The sequence below is a fragment of the Accipiter gentilis genome, unplaced genomic scaffold, assembly GCF_929443795.1.
Source record: "Accipiter gentilis unplaced genomic scaffold, bAccGen1.1, whole genome shotgun sequence".
NCBI classification, from domain to species: domain Eukaryota; kingdom Metazoa; phylum Chordata; class Aves; order Accipitriformes; family Accipitridae; genus Astur; species Astur gentilis.
In genome coordinates this window covers 18348-37804 of record NW_026061170.1, presented here as the reverse complement: position 1 = coordinate 37804, position 19457 = coordinate 18348, and the positions used below count along the sequence as shown (strand labels likewise).

Below are 19457 nucleotides of genomic sequence, written 5' to 3'. Positions count from 1 at the left end.
TCCACGCTCGGGCCCGCCGCCCTCCCCTCCCCCACCCGGGTCTAAAGTCCGGCCGGGATTGGCCACGTCGTCCGGCCCCGCCCTTCCCCGTGACCCCCAAGTGGGGTGGGGCCCCGCCCCATACTTGGGGGTCGCACTGACCTGCCGAGCCGGGATGTTCTTTTTTTTTTTTTTTTTGGGGGGGGGGTCGCGGCGAGTGAGCCCCGAATCGACGGGGGTCGGGGTGGTCATAGCTGGGGGGGCGGGGTCAAGCCAGCGGCCCCGCCTTGGGGCGGGGACCTTTTGCTAAGCTCCGCCCCTCAATTAGAGCTGGGGACACGCCCGGACGCCCAAATTAAGGGTCGATATGGGGCAACGACACCCCAAAATTTGATTTGGGGGGGGGTCAACCCTTTGTTGCCTGCCCCACCCCCCCCCCCCAAAGATGATTTTGGGGGGGTGGGAGGGGATGTTGGCTCAGCCCCGCCCCCTCCACCCCAAGCTCCGCCCCCTTCCCCCTTTCGTGGCCCCGCCCCTCCCCCAAAAAACCACCAAAGTGGGGTGGGGGGGGTGGGGGGAGGGGAACGGGAAATCCCGAGAATTTTCTCTTTATTGGCAATAAATAAGCGACGCCGGGGGGTGCCCCACGGCGGGGGGGGGAGGGGCTGCCCCACGGTGGGGGGAGGGGCCGCCCCACGGCGCCGTGGGGGGAGGGAGGGTGGGGGGGGGGGGAGGGGATTCCGAGCAGCTCCGGAGGCGAAGGGGCGGGGGTGGGGGTCACTTCCGCTTCTTCCGGGTGTCCTCGGCGTCGGCTGTTGGGGGGAGGGGGGGGTGGTGATGCGGTGTGATGTCATAGGTCAACCTCAGCCCCCCCACCCCCGCACCCAATCGTTGTCCTCCCCCCCCCCCCCCGGTGATGTCAGCGGTGGGGACACGGGGGGGAGGGGAAGGTGACGGTGACACGTGGGGGGTGACAATGACACGTGTGGGGTGACGGTGACACGTGGGGTGACAATGACACATGTGGGGTGACGGTGACATGGGGTGACAGTGACATGGGGTGATGGTGACACGTGGGGTGACGGTGACACATGGGGGGTGACGGTGACACGTGGGGGGTGACGGTGACACATGTGGGGTGACGGCGACATGGGGTGACGGTGACACGTGAGGTGACAATAACATGTGTGGGGTGACGGTGACAGGTGGGGTGACAATGACACATGTGGGGTGACGGTGACACGTGGGGTGACGGTGACATGTGGGGTGACAATGACACATGTGGGGTGACGGTGACACGTGTGGGGTGACGGTGACATGTGGGGTGACAATGACACGTGGGGTGATGGTGACATGGGGTGACAGTGACATGGGGTGACGGTGACACGTGTGGGGTGACAGTGACATGTGGGGGGTGACAATGACACGTGTGGGGTAACAATGACACATGTGGGGTGACGGTGACACGTGCGGTGACGGTGACACATGGGGGGTGACGGTGATGTGGGGTGACAATGACATGTGTGGGGTGACGGTGACACATGGGGTGACGGTGACACGTGGGGGGTGACGGTGACGTGTGAGGTGACAATGGCACATGTGGGGTGACAATGACACGTGTGGGGTGACGGTGACACGTGCGGTGACGGTGATGTGGGGTGACAATGACACGTGTGGGGTGACGGTGACATGTGTGGGGTGACACGTGGGGTGACGGTGACACATGGGGTGTGATGGTGACATGTGTGGGGTGACGGTGACATGTGGGGGATGATGGTGACGTGTGAGGTGACAATGACACATGTGGGGTGACGGTGACAGGTGGGGTGACAATGACACATGTGGGGTGACGGTGACATGGGGTGACGGTGACATGGGGTGACGGTGACACATGGGGGTGACGGTGACACGTGTGGGGTGACGGTGAGACGTGTGGGGTGACAGTGACACGTTGGGTGACGGTGACACGTGGGGTGACAATGACACGTGTGGGGTGACGGTGACATGTGGGATGATGGTGACACGTGTGGGGTGACAGTGACACGTTGGGTGACGGTGACACGTGTGGTGACGGTGACATGTGCGGTGACGGTGACACGTGGGATGACGGTGACATGTGTGGGGTGACGGTGACACGTGGGGGGTAACAATGACATGTGTGGGGTGACGGTGACACGTGGGGGGTGACGGTGACACGTGCGGTGACAGTGATGTGGGGTGACAATGACACGTGTGGGGTGACGGTGACACGTGTGGGGTGACACGTGGGGGGTGACGGTGACACGTGGGGGGTGACGGTGACTTGTGAGGTGACAATGACACATGTGGGGTGACGACGGTGACACGCGGGGTGACGGTGACACGCGGGGTGACGGTGACACGTGTGGGGTGACGGTGACACGTGGGGTGACGGTGACAGGTGGGGGGCGGGGTCGGGGGGTACCTGTGGCCGAGGCCGATGGAAGGACACGAGAGTTTTACGCTACGAGAGGGGGGAGAAGACGGCGGTGAGAGACGGAGGAGGGGGCGGGGAGATGGGGGGCGGGACGGGGAGGCGACAATCGCGATAGGGAGGCGACAATCGCGATAGGGAGGCGACAATGGAGATAGGGAGGGGACAATCGCGATAGGGAGGCGACAATCGCAATAGGGAGGGGACCATGGAGATAGGGAGGGGACAATGGTGATAGGGAGGGGACAATCGCGATATGAAGGGGACAATCGCGATAGGGAGGGGACCATGGCGATAGGGAGGTGACAATGGTGATATGGAGGGGACAATCGCGATAGGGAGGGGACCATGGTGATATGGAGGGCACAATGGTGATATGGAGGGGACAATGGAGATATGGAGGGGACAATCGCGATAGGGAGGGGACAATGGTGATAGGGAGGGGACCATGGCGATAGGGAGGTGACAATCATGATAGGGAGGGGACAATGGAGATATGGAGGGGACAATCACGATAGGGAGGCGACAATCGCGATAGGGAGGGGACCATGGACATATGGAGGGGACAATGGTGATAGGGAGGGGACAATCGCGATATGAAGGGGACAATGGTGATATGGAGGGGACAATCACGATAGGGAGGGGACAATGGCAATAGGGAGGTGACAATCGAGATATGGAGGGGACAATCGCGATAGGGAGGGGACCATGGCGATAGGGAGGGGACAATGGTGATAGGGAGGGGACAATCACGATAGGGAGGGGACAACGGTGATAGCGAGGTGACCATGAAGATATGAAGGGGACAATCGCGATAGGGAGGTGGCTGTGGTGATAGGGAGGGGACAATCGCGATAGGGAGGCGACAACGGTGATAGCGAGGTGACCATGAAGATATGAAGGGGACAATCGCGATAGGGAGGTGACAATCACGATAGGGAGGGGACAATGGTGATATGGAGGGGACAATGGTGATGTGGAGAGGACAATCGCGATAGGGAGGGGACAACGGTGATAGGGAGGGGACAATCGCGATAGGGAGGTGACAATCATGATAGGGAGGGGACAATGGAGATATGGAGGGAACAATGGTGATAGGGAGGGGACCGTGGCGATAGGGAGGTGACAATGGTGATATGGAGGCGACAATCGCGATAGGGAGGTGACTGTGGTGATAGGGAAGGGACAATCACGATAGGGAGGGGACAATCGCGATATGAAGGGGACAATGGTGATATGGAGGGGACAATCACGATAGGGAGGGGACAATGGCGATATAGATGTGGCAATCGCGATAGGGAGGGGACAATGGCGATCGGGAGGTGACAATCGCGATAGGGAGATGACCATCGCGATAGGGAGGGGACAACGGAGATATGGAGGGGACCATGGAGATATGGAGGCGACAATCGCGATAGGGAGGGGACAATCGCGATATGAAGGTGACCACGGCAACAGGGAAGCAACGACGGAAGACGGGAGGCCACCACGGAAACACGGAGTTGACCATGGAGGCCCGGGCCGGGCCGGGGCTGTGACCAGAAGTGAGGGTGGGGCCGGGGCGGGGCTGGGGGGGGGGGGTGTGGCCGGGAGGGTGTGGCCGGGAGGGGCGGGGCTTCTCCTTACCCTCCAGGTAGTTCCTGGCGATGAACTTGAGGGCCTCGTCCAGGAGGATGACGGGGAAGGAGATCTTCAGCACCATGAACCAGTGCGGCAGGTCCAGGGGCGTCAGCTTGAAGATCATCTGGAGGGGGCGGGGCCACGGATGCAAATAGGACCCCGCCCCCAGCAAGCCAACCGTGGCCACCAGCCCCGCGGCTACCACCCCTGATGGCCATCGACGCCTCTACGGCCATCAATTCCCGTGGCTACCAATGCCGATGGCCGCCAACCGCCCCGTGGCCACCACCCATGATGGCCACCGACCCCTCTACGGCCAATAGCCGTGTCTACCAACTCGCCCGGCCACCAACCTCCCCGTGGCCACCAGCTCAATGGCCACCAAACCTCCCCCACGGCCACCAAACCTCCCTGGCTACCAACCACATGGCCACCACCAACCCCATGGCCACCAACACAATGGCCACCAAACCTCCCCCATGGCCACCAACCCTGATGGCCACCAAACCTCCCCCATGGCTACCAAACCTCCCCGGCCACCAACCCCATGGCCACCAAGGGCAACAGCCACTAGCCCCATGGCCACCAACCCCATGGCCACCTCCCCCATGGCCACCAACCCCATGGCCACCAACCCCGATGGCCACCAGACCTCCCCCATGGCCACCAACCTCATGGCCACCAAACCTCCCCGGCCACCAACCCCATGGCCACCAAGGGCAACAGCCACTAGCCCCATGGCCACCAACCCCCCCATGGCCAACCCCAATGGCCACCAAACCTCCCCCATGGCCACCAAACCTCCCCGGCCACCAATGCTGATGGCCACCAAACCTCCCCCATGGCCACCAACCTCATGGCCACCAACCCCGATGGCCACTAAACCTCCCTGGCCACCAACCCCACGGCCACCAAGGGCAACAACCACTAGCCCCACGGCCACCAACCCCATGGCCACCAACCCCGATGGCCACCAAACCTCCCCCATGGCCACCAAACCTCCCCGGCCACCAACCCCAATGGCCACCAACCCTCCCCCATGGCCACCAAACCTCCCCGGCCACCAACCCCATGGCCACCAAACCTCCCCCATGGCTACCAACCCCATGGCCACCACCCCCGCTGGCCACCAAGCCCTCTACGGCCATGTCTACCAACTCCCCCGGCCCCCAACCACCCCGTGGCCACCAACCCCGTGGCTACTAGCCCCGTGGCCACCAACCCCGTGACCACCAACCCCGTGGCTACTAGCCCCGTGGCCACTAGCCCCCCGGCATCTCCTTACGGGCAGCGGGTCGATGTAGAGGATGACGAAGTGGAGGGACATGGAGAGGCAGATGGAACCGACCAACCAGATGTTGACCCACGGCGGCATGCGGAGCAGGGATTGGTTCTCGGAGAGGCTGCAGAGGGGACACGGCCCGCGGGGGCGGGGTCACGGCAAGGTGGCGGCGACGGCGACGGTTGGGGGGCGGTGATGAAGGTTGGGGGGCGGTGATGATGGTTGGGGGGCAATGATGACGGTTGGGGGCGATGATGACGGTTGGGGGCGATGATGAAGGTTGGGGGGCGATGATGATGATGGTGATGATGGTTGGGGGGCAGTGATGAAGGTTGGGGGGCGGTGATGAAGGTTGGGGGGCGGTGATGATGATGGTGATGATGGTTGGGGGGCAGTGATGAAGGTTGGGGGGCGATGATGAAGGTTGGGGGGCGGTGATGATGATGGTGATGATGGTTGGGGGGTGGTGATGAAGGTTGGGGGGCGATGAGGAAGGTTGGGGGGCGGTGATGATGGTGATGGTGGCGATGAAGGTTAGAGGGTTGGCCATGAAGGTTGGGGGGTGATGATGATGGTTACGGTGATGGTGATGACGGTTGGGGGGCGATGATGAAGGTTGGGGGGCGGTGATGATGATGGTGATGATGGTTGGGGGGCGGTGATGAAGGTTGGGGGGTGATGGGAAGGTTGGGGGGCGATGATGACGGTTGGGGGCGATGATGATGGTTGGGGGGTGATGATGATGGTGATGATGGTTGGGGGGCGGTGATGAAGGTTGGGGGGCGATGAGGAAGGTTGGGGGGTGATGACGATGGTGATGATGGTTGGGGGTGGTGATGAAGGTTGGGGGGCGGTGATGAAGGTTGGGGGGCGATGATGAAGGTTGTGGGGTGATGATGAAGGTTGGGGGGCGATGATGATGGTGATGGTGGCGATGAAGGTTAGAGGGTTGGCCATGAAGGTTGGGGGTGATGGCGATGATGGTTGGGGGGCGGTGATGACGGTTGGGGGGCGATGATGAAGGTTGGGGGGTGATGACGATGGTGATGATGGTTGGGGGTGGTGATGAAGGTTGGGGGGCGGTGATGAAGGTTGGGGGGCGATGAGGAAGGTTGGGGGGCGATGATGACGGTTGGGGGGTGGTGATGATGGTGATGGTGGTGATGAAGGTTAGAGGGTTGGCCATGAAGGTTGGGGGGTGATGGCGATGATGGTTGGGGGGCGATGATGACGGTTGGGGGGCGATGATGAAGATTGGGGGGCGATGATGATGGTTGGGGGGCGATGATGACGGTTGGGGGGCGATGATGACTGTTGGGGGGTGATGATGAAGGTTGGGGGGCGATGATGAAGATTGGGGGGCGATGATGAAGGTTGGGGGGCGATGATGATGGTTGGGGGGCGATGAAGGTTAGAGGGTTGGCCATGAAGGTTGGGGGGTGATGATGATGGTTACGGTGATGGTGATGACGGTTGGGGGGCGATGATGACGGTTGGGGGGTGATGATGAAGGTTGGGGGGCGGTGATGAAGGTTGGGGGGCGATGATGACGGTTGGGGGGCGATGATGACGGTTGGGGGGCGATGATGATGGTGACGGTGGCGATGAAGGTTAGAGGGTTGGCCGTGAAGGTTGGGGGGTTGATGGCGACGACGGTTACGGGTGGCGCTGGGAGGGGGGGGGGGGGGGGGACCGGGCCGCCGCCGCCGCCGCCGGTGGTTACGACGGCGACGCCGGTGGGGTTGGGGACGGCGCCGCTGACGATGACGACGGTTACGGTGACGAGGAAGGCCACGCCCTACCTGTTGAGGGCGTTGCACATCTCGATGGTGACCAGGACGGAGAGCGCCATGGTCATGGGCACCGGCGACTCAAAGATTTCGCAGTCCAAACCCTCGAATTCCGCGTTGTGCTCCGTGCACTGCATGAAGTGGGTCTGCGGGAACGCCGGCGGTGATGTCACCGCTGACGTCACGTCACCGCGACCCGGGGGTGCGGGGAGGGGTGGGGTCACCGGGGGGAATTTGGGAGGCAGGGTCAAGATGGGAAGGGGGGAGCGTGAGGAGCCCGGGATCAACCACGAGGCCCTTGGGGCCACCATGGGGACCTTGGGGCTACCACGGGGGTGGCAGGGCTATCATGAGGCCCTTGGGGCCACCACGGGGACCTTGTGGCCACCATGGGGATGGCGGGGCTATCACAAGGACCTTGGGGCCACCGTGGGGACCTTGGGGCTACCATGGCGGTGGCAGGTCCATCACGAGGACCTTGGGGCCACCGTGGGGATCTTGTGGCCACCATGGGGGTGGCAGGGCTATCATGAGGACCTTGAGGCCACCATGGGGACCTTGGGGCTACCACGGGGGTGGCAGGGCTATCATGAGGACCTTGGGGCCACCATGGGGACCTTGGGGCTACCACGGGGGTGGCAGGGCTATCATGAGGCCCTTGGGGCCACCACGGGGACCTTGTGGCCACCATGGGGATGGCGGGGCTATCACAAGGCCCTTGGGACCACCGTGGGGACCTTGGGGCCACCATGGGGGTGGCAGGGCTATCATGAGGACCTTGGGGCCACCATGGGGACCTTGTGGCCACCATGGGGATGGCGGGGCTATCATGAGGCCCTTGGGACCACCATGGGGACCTTGGGGCTACCACGGGGGTGGCAGGTCCATCACGAGGACCTTGGGGCCACCATGGGGACCTTGGGGCTACCACGGGGGTGGCAGGTCCATCACGAGGACCTTGTGGCCACCATGGGGATGGCGGGGCTATCACGAGGACCTTGGGGCCACCATGGGGACCTTGGGGCCATCACGAGGACCTTGTGGCCACCATGGGGATGGTGGGGCTATCACAAGGACCTTGGGGCCACCGTGGGGACCTTGGGGCTACCACGGGGGGGGCAGGGCTATCACGAGGACCTTGGGGCCACCACGGGGACTTTGTGGCCACCATGGGGGTGGTGGGCCATCATGAGGACCTTGGGGCCACCATGGGGACCTTGGGGCTACCATGGGGGTGGCAGGGCCATCACGAGGACCTTGGGGCCACCACGGGGACCTTGTGGCCACCATGGGGATGGCGGGGCTATCACAAGGACCTTGGGGCCACCGTGGGGACCTTGGGGCTACCATGGCGGTGGCAGGTCCATCACGAGGACCTTGGGGCCACCGTGGGGATCTTGTGGCCACCATGGGGGTGGCAGGGCTATCATGAGGACCTTGAGGCCACCATGGGGACCTTGGGGCTACCACGGGGGTGGCAGGGCTATCATGAGGACCTTGGGGCCACCATGGGGACCTTGGGGCTACCACGGGGGTGGCAGGGCTATCATGAGGCCCTTGGGGCCACCACGGGGACCTTGTGGCCACCATGGGGATGGCAGGGCTATCACAAGGACCTTGGGGCCACCGTGGGGACCTTGGGGCTACCATGGCGGTGGCAGGTCCATCACGAGGACCTTGGGGCCACCATGGGGACCTTGTGGCCACCATGGGGATGGCGGGGCTATCATGAGGCCCTTGGGACCACCATGGGGACCTTGGGGCTACCACGGGGGTGGCAGGTCCATCACGAGGACCTTGGGGCCACCATGGGGACCTTGGGGCTACCACGGGGGTGGCAGGTCCATCACGAGGACCTTGTGGCCACCATGGGGATGGCGGGGCTATCACGAGGACCTTGGGGCCACCATGGGGACCTTGGGGCCATCACGAGGACCTTGTGGCCACCATGGGGATGGTGGGGCTATCACAAGGACCTTGGGGCCACCGTGGGGACCTTGGGGCTACCACGGGGGGGGCAGGGCTATCACGAGGACCTTGGGGCCACCACGGGGACTTTGTGGCCACCATGGGGGTGGTGGGCCATCATGAGGACCTTGGGGCCACCATGGGGACCTTGGGGCTACCATGGGGGTGGCAGGGCCATCACGAGGACCTTGGGGCCACCATGGGGACCTTGGGGCCACCATGGGGGTGGCAGGTCCATCACGAGGACCTTGTGGCCACCATGGGGATGGTGGGGCTATCACGAGGACCTTGGGGCCACCATGGGGACCTTGTGGCCACCACGGGGATTGTGGGGCCATCACGAGGACCTTGGGGCCACCATGAGGACCTTGTGGCCACCATGGGGACCTTGAGGCCACCACAGGGATGGGGGGGCCATCACGAGGACCTTGTGGCCACCACGGGGATTGCGGGGCCATCACGAGGCCCTCGGGGCCACCACGGGGACCTTGTGGCCACCTTAGGGACCCCGCGGTTGTCACCGGGGTGGGGTGGGCGGGGTCCGGGGCACTCACCAGCTGGTGGTAGGAGACGGAGGGCCCATCCTCGGCGTAGAGGAACCACCACGCCGCCGCGCCCACCGTGGCGGCACCCACGTACCCTGGGGAGAGAGCGCGGGGGTGAGACGGGGTGGGCGACCACCACCGTGGCGGCGGGGCGGGGTCTACGAGGGACCACCATCATGGGGGGGGCTAGAAGAAACCGGCACGGGCATCTACGAGGGGCCACCACCATGGGGGTCTACTAGAGACCACCGTGGAGGTCAAGAAGAGACCAACACCATGGAGATCTACAAGAGACCACCATGGACATCTACAAGGACTCATCACGGGGGTCTTCAAAGCATCATCATGGGGGTCTACAAGAGACCACCACCATGAAGACCTACAAGAGACCACCATGGAGGTCAAGAAGAGACCACCGTGGAGGTCAAGAAAAGACCACCATGGAGGTCAAGAAGAGACCACCGTGGAGGTCAAGGAAAGACCACCGTGGAGGTCAAGAAGAGACCACCACCATAGAGGTCTACAAGAGACCACCATGGAGGTCTACAAGACATCATCACAGAGGTCTAGAAGAGACCCCCACCTTGAAGACCTACAAGAGACCACCATGGAGATCTACAAGAGACCACCATGGACGTCTACAAGAGACCACCATGGACGTCTACAAGACATCATCACGGAGGTCTACAAGAGACCACCAGCATGGAGACCTACAAGAGACCACCACGGGGGTCTACAAGAGACCACCATGGAGATCTACAAGACATCATCATGGAGGTCTAGAAGAGACCACCATGAAAATCTACAAGAGACCACCATGGAGATCTAGAAGACACCACCACCACGAAGACCTACAAGAGACCACCATGGAGGTCTACCAGACATCATCACGGAGGTCTAGAAGAGACCACCACCATGAAAATCTACAAGAGACCACCATGGAGATCTACAAGAGACCACCACGGAGATCTACAAGAGACCACCATGGAGATCTACAAGGACTCATCATGGGGGTCTACAAAGTATCATCATGGCGGTCTACAAGAGACCATCACCACAAAGAACTACAAGAGACCACCATGGAGACCTACAAGAGACCACCATGGAGATCTACAAGAGACCACCATGGAGGTCAAGAAGAGACCACCATGGAGGTCTACAAGACATCATCACAGAGGTCTAGAAGAGACCACCACCATGAAAATCTACAAGAGACCACCATGGAGATCTACAAGAGACCACCATGGAGGTCTAGAAGACACCACCACCACGAAGACCTACAAGAGACCACCATGGAGATCTACAAGAAACCACCATGGAGGTCTACAAGACATCATCACGGAGGTCTAGAAGAGACCACCACCATGAAAATCTACAAGAGACCACCATGGAGATCTACAAGAGACCACCACGGAGATCTACAAGAGACCACCACGGAGATCTACAAGACATCATCACGGAGGTCTACAAGAGACCACCATGGAGACCTACAAGAGACCACCATGGAGGTCTAGAAGACACCACCACCACAAAGACCTACAAAAGACCACCATGAAGGTCAAGAAGAGACCACCACCACGAAGACCTACAAGAGACCACCATGGAGGTCTACAAGACATCATCACGGAGGTCTAGAAGAGACCACCACGGAGATCTACAAGAGACCACCATGGAGATCTACAAGAGACCACCATGGAGATCTACAAGAGACCACCATGGAGGTCTACAAGACATCATCACAGAGGTCTAGAAGAGACCACCACCATGAAAATCTACAAGAGACCACCATGGAGATCTACAAGAGACCACCATGGAGGTCTACAAGGACTCATCATGGGGGTCTACAAAGCATCATCATGGCAGTCTACAAGAGACCATCACCACAAAGAACTACAAGAGACCACCATGGAGACCTACAAGAGACCACCATGGAGATCTACAAGAGACCACCATGGAGGTCAAGAAGAGACCACCATGGAGGTCTACAAGACATCATCACAGAGGTCTAGAAGAGACCACCACCTTGAAGACCTACAAGAGACCACCATGGAGATCTACAAGAGACCACCATGGAGGTCTAGAAGACACCACCACCACGAAGACCTACAAGAGACCACCATGGAGATCTACAAGAAACCACCATGGAGGTCTACAAGACATCACCACGGAGGTCAAGAAGAGACCACCGCCACGGCGCTCTACCAGACATCCCCGTAGAGTTCTCCAATCCCCCCGCGCCGGCTCCCTCCCAGAAGGAACCCCCCCCCCCCCCCGCCCCCAGAAGGTCTCCGGTGTCATTCCCGGCTGGTGGTCCCGTTCCCCCCCCCCCCAACCCCGTGAAGTTGTCGCGGTGACGGTCGCCATGTCTCACCGCCGATGGCCAAGTAGCGGAAGAAGAGCCACCCGCTGATGAGGGGCTCCTTGGGGCTGCGGGGGGGTTTGTCCATGATGTCCAGGTCGGGGGGGTTGAAGCCGAGAGCGGTGGCCGGCAGCCCGTCCGTCACCAGGTTGACCCAAAGGAGCTGAACCGGGATCAACGCTTCCGGCAAACCCAGCGCCGCCGTCAGGAAGATGCTGGGGAACGGGGCGGGGGAAGGTGGGACGGGGGAACTGGGAGGGACTGGGAGGGAGTGGGAGGGGGATTGAGGGGTTTGGGGGGGGAGATGGAGGGGCTGGAGGGGACTGGGAGGGAGTGGGAGGAGTTGGGAGGGGCGTCGGGGGGAACTGGGAGGGACTGGGAGGGGTGTCAGGGGGAACTGGGAGGGACTGGGAGGGACTGGGAGGGGTGTCAGGGGGAACTGGGAGGGACTGGGAGGGGGATTGAGGGGTTTGGGGGGGGAGATGGAGGGGCTGGAGGGGACTGGGAGGGAGTGGGAGGGGTGTCAGGGGGAATTGGGAGGGACTGGGAGGGGTGTCAGGAGGGACTGGGAGGGACTGGGAGGGGTGTTAGGGGGAACTGGGAGGGACTGGGAGGGGCATCAGGGGGAACTGGGAGGGACTGGGAGGGAGTGGGAGGGTGGGGGGAATGGGGATTTTGGGGTTTGGGGGGGAGATGGAGGGGACTGGGAGGGACTGGGAGGAGTTGGGAGGGGTGTCAGGGGGAACTGGGAGGGACTGGGAGGGAGTGGGAGGGGCATCAGGGGGAACTGGGAGGGAGTGGGAGGGTGATTGAGGGCTTTGGGGCGGGAGATGGAGGGGCTGGAGGGGACTGGGAGGGAGTGGGAGGAGTTGAGAGGGGCATCGGGGGGAACTGGGAGGGACTGGGAGGGGTGTCAGGGGGAACTGGGAGGGACTGGGAGGGGTGTCAGGGGGAACTGGGAGGAACTGGGGAGGTGGGTGGGGGGCAGGGGTCAAGGGGAACTGGGGGCGATAATGGGAATTGGGGGGACTTGGGGGACTGGGGGGACTGGGAGGAACTGGGAGGGGGATCAAGGGGAACTGGGGGGGACTGGGAGGGGGATCAAGGGGGAACTGGGATGAACTGGGGAAGTTTGGGTGGATCGGGGAGACCTGGGGTGGGGGGGACCAAGGGGGTTTGGGGGTGGCCAGGAGGGAACTGGAGAAACTGGTGGGAATGGGTGGGACTAGAAGAAAGCTGGCGAGAACCGGGGCGAGGTGGGGGGTACTGGGATGAACTGGGAGGAACTGGGAGGCACTGGGAGGCCCTCTCACCAGACCACCTCGCCGACGTTGGAGGAGATGAGGTAACGGATGAACTGCTTCATGTTGTTGTAGATGGCCCGGCCCTCTTCCACCGCCGCCACGATGGTGGAGAAGTTGTCGTCGGCCAAGACCATCTCGGAGGCCGTCTTGGCCACCGCCGTCCCCGAACCCATGGCGATGCCGATTTCGGCTTTTTTCAACGCCGGCGCGTCGTTCACCCCGTCGCCCGTCTGTGCCGGGGAAGAAGGGATCGGTGTCGGGGTCTCCCAAGGAGGGTGGTGGGTCTCCCAAGGAGGGTGGTGAGTCAACCAAGGGTGGTGGTGGGTCTCCCAAAGAAGGTTATGGGTCAACCAAAGAAGGTTATGGGTCAACCAAGGAGGGTTATGGGTCAACCAAGGGGGGTTATGGGTCAACCAAGGGGGGTTATGGGTCACCCAAGAGGGTGGTGGGTCTCCCAAAGAAGGTTATGGGTCAACCAAGGGGGGTTATGGGTCAACCAAGGGGGGTTATGGGTCAACCAAGAGGGTGGTGGGTCTCCCGAAGAAGGTTATGGGTCAACCAAGGGGGGTTATGGGTCAACCAAGGGGGGTTATGGGTCAACCAAGAGGGTGGTGGGTCTCCCGAAGAAGGTTATGGGTCAACCAAGGGGGGTTATAGGTCAGCCAAGAGGGGTGGTGGGTCTTCCAAAGAAGGTTATGGGTCAACCAAGGGGGGTTATGGGTCAACCAAGAGGGGTGGTGGGTCTCCCAAAGAAGGTTATGGGTCAAACAAGGGGGGTTATGGGTCAACCAAGGGGGGTTATGGGTCAACCAAGAGGGTGGTGGGTCTTCCAAAGAAGGTTATGGGTCAACCAAGGGGGGTTATGGGTCAACCAAGGGGGTGGTGGGTCTCCCAAAGAAGGTTATGGGTCAACCAAGGGGGGTTATGGGTCAACCAAGAGGGGTTATGGGTCAACCAAGAGGGGTGGTGGGTCTCCCAAAGAAGGTTATGGGTCAACCAAGGGGGGTTATGGGTCAACCAAGGGGGGTTATGGGTCAATCAAGAGGGTGGTGGGTCTTCCAAAGAAGGTTATGGGTCAACCAAGGGGGGTTATGGGTCAACCAAGGGGGTGGTGGGTCTCCCAAAGAAGGTTATGGGTCAACCAAGGGGGGTTATGGGTCAACCAAGGGGGGTTATGGGTCACCCAAGAGGGTGGTGGGTCTCCCAAAGAAGGTTATGGGTCAACCAAGGGGGGTTATGGGTCAACCAAGAGGGGTGGTGGGTCTTCCAAAGAAGGTTATGGGTCAACCAAGGGGGGTTATGGGTCAACCAAGAGGGGTGGTGGGTCTCCCAAAGAAGGTTATGGGTCAACCAAGGGGGGTTATGGGTCAACCAAGGGGGGTTATGGGTCAATCAAGAGGGTGGTGGGTCTTCCAAAGAAGGTTATGGGTCAACCAAGGGGGGTTATGGGTCAACCAAGGGGGTGGTGGGTCTCCCAAAGAAGGTTATGGGTCAACCAAGGGGGGTTATGGGTCAACCAAGGGGGGTTATGGGTCACCCAAGAGGGTGGTGGGTCTCCCAAAGAAGGTTATGGGTCAACCAAGGGGGGTTATGGGTCAACCAAGAGGGGTGGTGGGTCTTCCAAAGAAGGTTATGGGTCAACCAAGGGGGGTTATGGGTCAACCAAGGGGGGTTATGGGTCAACCAAGAGGGTGGTGGGTCTCCCGAAGAAGGTTATGGGTCAACCAAGGGGGTGGTGGGTCTCCCAAAGAAGGTTATGGGTCAACCAAGGGGGGTTATGGGTCAACCAAGGGGGGTTATGGGTCAACCAAGAGGGTGGAGGGTCTCCTAAAGAAGGTTATGGGTCAACCAAGGGGGGTTATGGGTCAACCAAAGGGGGTTATGGGTCAACCAAGGGGGTGGTGGGTCTCCCAAAGAAGGTTATGGGTCAACCAAGGGGGGTTATGGGTCAACCAAGAGGGTGGTGGGTCTCCTAAAGAAGGTTATGGGTCAACCAAGGGGGGTTATGGGTCAACCAAGAGGATGGTGGGTCTCCCGAAGAAGGTTATGGGTCAACCAAGGGGGGTTATGGGTCAACCAAGAGGGTGGTGGGTCTCCCGAAGAAGGTTATGGGTCAACCAAGGGGGGTTATGGGTCACCCAAGAGGGTGGTGGGTCTCCCGAAGAAGGTTATGGGTCAACCAAGGGGGGTTATGGGTCAACCAAGAGGGTGGTGGGTCTCTCAAAGAAGGTTATGGGTCAACCAAGGGGGGTTATGGGTCAACCAAGGGGGTGGTGGGTCTCCTAAAGAAGGTTATGGGTCAACCAAGGGGGGTTATGGGTCAACCAAGGGGGGTTATGGGTCAACCAAGAGGGTGGTGGGTCTCCCAAAGAAGGTTATGGGTCAACCAAGGGGGGTTATGGGTCAACCAAGGGGGTGGTGGGTCTCCCAAAGAAGGTTATGGGTCAACCAAGGGGGGTTATGGGTCAACCAAGGGGGGTTATGGGTCACCCAAGGGGGTGTTGGGTCTTCCAAGGGGGGTTACGGACCCCGAAAACCACGTCACACAACGATGACGGACCCCCAAAACCACGTCAGAGCTGCGCTGGAGCTCCAGAATCACCCCAGAACGCTGACGGACCCCCAAAACCACGTCACACGACAACGACAGCCCCCCCAAAACCCCCGTCGGAGCGCCGCCGCGCCCCTCACCATGGCGGTGATCTCGTCGAAGGACTGGAGGAACTCAACGATCTTGGATTTGTGGGTGGGCTCGACGCGGGCGAAGCAGCAGGCGCGACGGCAGGCTTCCCGTTGTTCGGCGGGGGGCAGGTCGTCGAATTCCCGCCCGGTGTACGCCCTCCCCGTCACCTCCTCGTCCTCGCTGAAGATTCCGATGCGACGGCAGATGGCGATGGCCGTCCCTTTGTTGTCGCCCGTGATCATGATGACCCGGATACCGGCGTCTCGGCACAGGCGGATGGAACCCATCACTTCTTTCCGAGGTGGGTCCAGCATCCCCACGCAGCCCACGAAGGTCAAATCCGTCTAGGGGAGGGGGAAACGGGGATGGAATGGGACCGGGGAACCCAAAATTGGGGACGCCGGACGGCCCTGAAGGACCAAGGAACCCCCTGAGAAGGTTTTATGGGGCCCTATGGGATGGAGGACCCTAAAAAGTGGACGCCGGACACCCATGAAGGGTCAAAGACCCCAAAATTGGGACACCGGACACCCTTGAAGGGTCAAAGACCCCAAAATTGGGACACCGGACACCCTTGAAGGACCAAGGACGCCCCAAGAAGGTTTTATGGGGCCCTATGGGATGGAGGACCCCAAAATGGGGACACTGGACACCCATGAAGGGTCAAAGACCCCAAAATTGGGACACCGGACACCCTTGAAGGACCAAGGACGCCCCAAGAAGGTTTTATGGGGCCCTATGGGATGGAGGACCCCAAAAAGTGGACACTGGACAACCTTGAAGGGTCAAAGACCCCAAAATTGGGACACCGGACACCCATGAAGGGTCAAAGACCCCAAAATTGGGACACCGGACACGCTTGAAGGACCAAAACCCCACCTGAGAAGGTTTTATGGGGCCCTATGGGATGGAGGACCCCAAAAAGTGGACACTGGACACCCCTGAAGGGTCAAAGACCCCAAAATTGGGACACCGGACACTCATGAAGGGTCAAAGACCCCAAAATTGGGACACCAGACACCCTTGAAGGGTCAAAGACCCCAAAATTGAAACACCGGACACCCTTGAAGGGTCAAAGACCCCAAAATTGGGACACCGGACACCCATGAAGGGTCAAAGACCCCAAAATTGGGACACCGGACACCCTTGAGGGACCAAGGACGACCCAAGAAGGTTTTACGGGGCCATATGGGATGGAGGACCCCAAAATGGGGACACTGGACACCCCTGAAGGGTCAAAGACCCCAAAAAGTGGACACCGGACACCCATGAAGGGTCAAAGACCCCAAAATTGGGACACCGGACACCCTTGAAGGGTCAAAGACCCCAAAATTGGGACACCGGACACGCTTGAAGGACCAAAACCCCACCTGAGAAGGTTTTATGGGGCCCTATGGGATGGTGGACCCCAAAAAGTGGACACTGGACACCCCTGAAGGGTCAAAGACCCCAAAAAGTGGACACTGGACACCCTTGAAGGGTCAAAGACCCCAAAATTGGGACACCGGACACCCATGAAGGACCAAAACCCCCCCCAAGAAGGTTCTAGGTGGCCACATGGCACCAAAGACCCCCCCAAGACGAGGTCCCATGGGAGCGGCGAGCCAAGGAACCCCCCCGAGATCCCGACCCCCTTCCCCAAACCTCACCTCGTACTCGGCGAATTTGGTGGAGTCCTCCAGGAGCATCTCCTCCTTCTTGGGGGGGGTGTCGCGGGTGGCCAGGGCCAGGCAGCGGAGGGTGTCGCGGCCGGTGCCCCACTCCTTGATGACGGCGAGGATCTTCTCCCTGACCATCGGCGTCAGGGGGACCCGCGTGGTGCCCACCCGGACGTAGTTGCAGCGGTCGATGACGCCCTCGGGGGCACCCTGCGGCAGGGGGGGACGCGGTGGTGGGACACAGGGACGTGGGACATTGGGACATGGTGGTGGGACACGGGGACGCGGTGGTGGGACACGGGGACGCGGTGGTGGGACACGGGGACATGGGACATTGGGACACGGTGGTGGGACACAAGGACGCGGTGGTGGGACGCAAGGACGCGGTGGTGGGACACAAGGACGTGGGACATTGGGACATGGTGGTGGGACACAAGGACGTGGTGGTGGGACACAAGGACGTGGTGGTGGGACACGGGGACGCGGTGGTGGGACACAAGGACGTGTTGGTGGGACACAAGGACGCGGTGGTGGGTCACAAGGACGCGGTGGTGGGTCACAAGGACGCGGTGGTGGGACACGGGGATGCGGTGGTGGGACACGGGGACGTGGGACATTGGGACACAGTGGTGGGACACAAGGACGTGGTGGTGGGACGCAAGGACGCGGTGGTGGGACGCAAGGACGCGGTGGTGGGACACGGGGACGTGGGACATTGGGACATGGTGGTGGGACACAAGGACGTGGTGGTGGGACACGGGGACGTGGGACATTGGGACATGGTGGTGGGACACAAGGATGCGGTGGTGGGACACAAGGACTCGGTGGTGGGACGCAAGGACGCGGTGGTGGGACGTTGGGACGCGGTGGTGGGTCATGGGGACACGGTGGTGGGACACGGGGACGCGGTGGTGGCACGTAAGGACGCGGTGGTGGGACACAAGGACGCGGTGGTGGGACATCGGGTCACGGTGATGGACACGGGGTCATGGTGATGGGACGTTGGGTCATGGTGACGGGATGCGGTGATGGGACACAGGGACGCGGTGATGGACACAGGGACGCGGTGATGGACACAGGGACACGGCGATGGACACGGGGTCACGGTGAGGGGTCACGGCGATGGGTCACGGGGCCGCGGCGCCGGGGCTCACCTTGACGAACATCTTGTTGCCCACGGCGGCTCGGGAAGCTTTGGCCGGGGAGCAGTAGACCGACATGGACTTGCGGTCGCGGGAGAACTCCAAGGTGAATTCCTTCTTCATCAGCTGCTTGATGACCTGGGGGGACGGAGAACGTCGGTAGGGGGACGGAAAACGTCGTTAGGGGGATGGAGAACGTCGTTATGGGGATGGAGAACGTCGTTAGGAGGACAGAAAACATTATGGGGATGGAGAACGTCGTTAGGGGGATGGAGAACGTCGTTAGGGGGACGGAAGACGTTATGGGGATGGAGAACGTCGTTATGGGGATGGAGGACGTCGTTATTGGGACAGAAAACGTCATTATTGGGACGGAGAACGTCGTTATGGGGATGGAGGACGTCGTTAGGGGGATGGAGAACGTCGTTATGGGGACGGAAGACATTATGGGGATGGAGAACGTCATTATGGGGATGGAGAACGTTGTTAGGGGGACGGAGAACGTCGTTATGGGGATGGAGAACATCGTTAGGGGGACGGAAGACATGGGGATGGAGAACGTCGTTATGGGGACAGAAAACGTCGTTATGGGGACGGAGGACGTCGTTAGGGGGACGGAAGATGTTACGGGGATGGAGAACGTCGTTATGGGGATGGAGAACGTCGTTATTGGGA

At 61.0% G+C, this 19457-nt stretch overlaps 1 protein-coding gene across 3 annotated transcripts in view; it reads right to left on the bottom strand.

Annotated features, from left to right (window-relative positions):
• Positions 1-546: 546 nt before the first annotated feature.
• ATP2A1 (ATPase sarcoplasmic/endoplasmic reticulum Ca2+ transporting 1) overlaps positions 547-19457 on the bottom strand; it is a 36170-nt gene continuing 17259 nt past the window's right edge. The window contains exons 13-23 of one of the 3 annotated variants that reach the window (XM_049797849.1): positions 18795-18920; positions 17632-17850; positions 15991-16326; positions 13309-13529; positions 12008-12210; positions 9646-9731; positions 7136-7269; positions 5337-5454; positions 4058-4175; positions 755-791; positions 547-563 (exon numbers count right to left, since the gene is read on the bottom strand). In XM_049797849.1, coding sequence (XP_049653806.1) covers positions 757-791; positions 4058-4175; positions 5337-5454; positions 7136-7269; positions 9646-9731; positions 12008-12210; positions 13309-13529; positions 15991-16326; positions 17632-17850; positions 18795-18920 — 1596 coding nt within the window. In that variant the 3' untranslated portion in view covers positions 547-563; positions 755-756. The other 2 variants (XM_049797850.1, XM_049797848.1) reach the window with 2 other exon arrangements.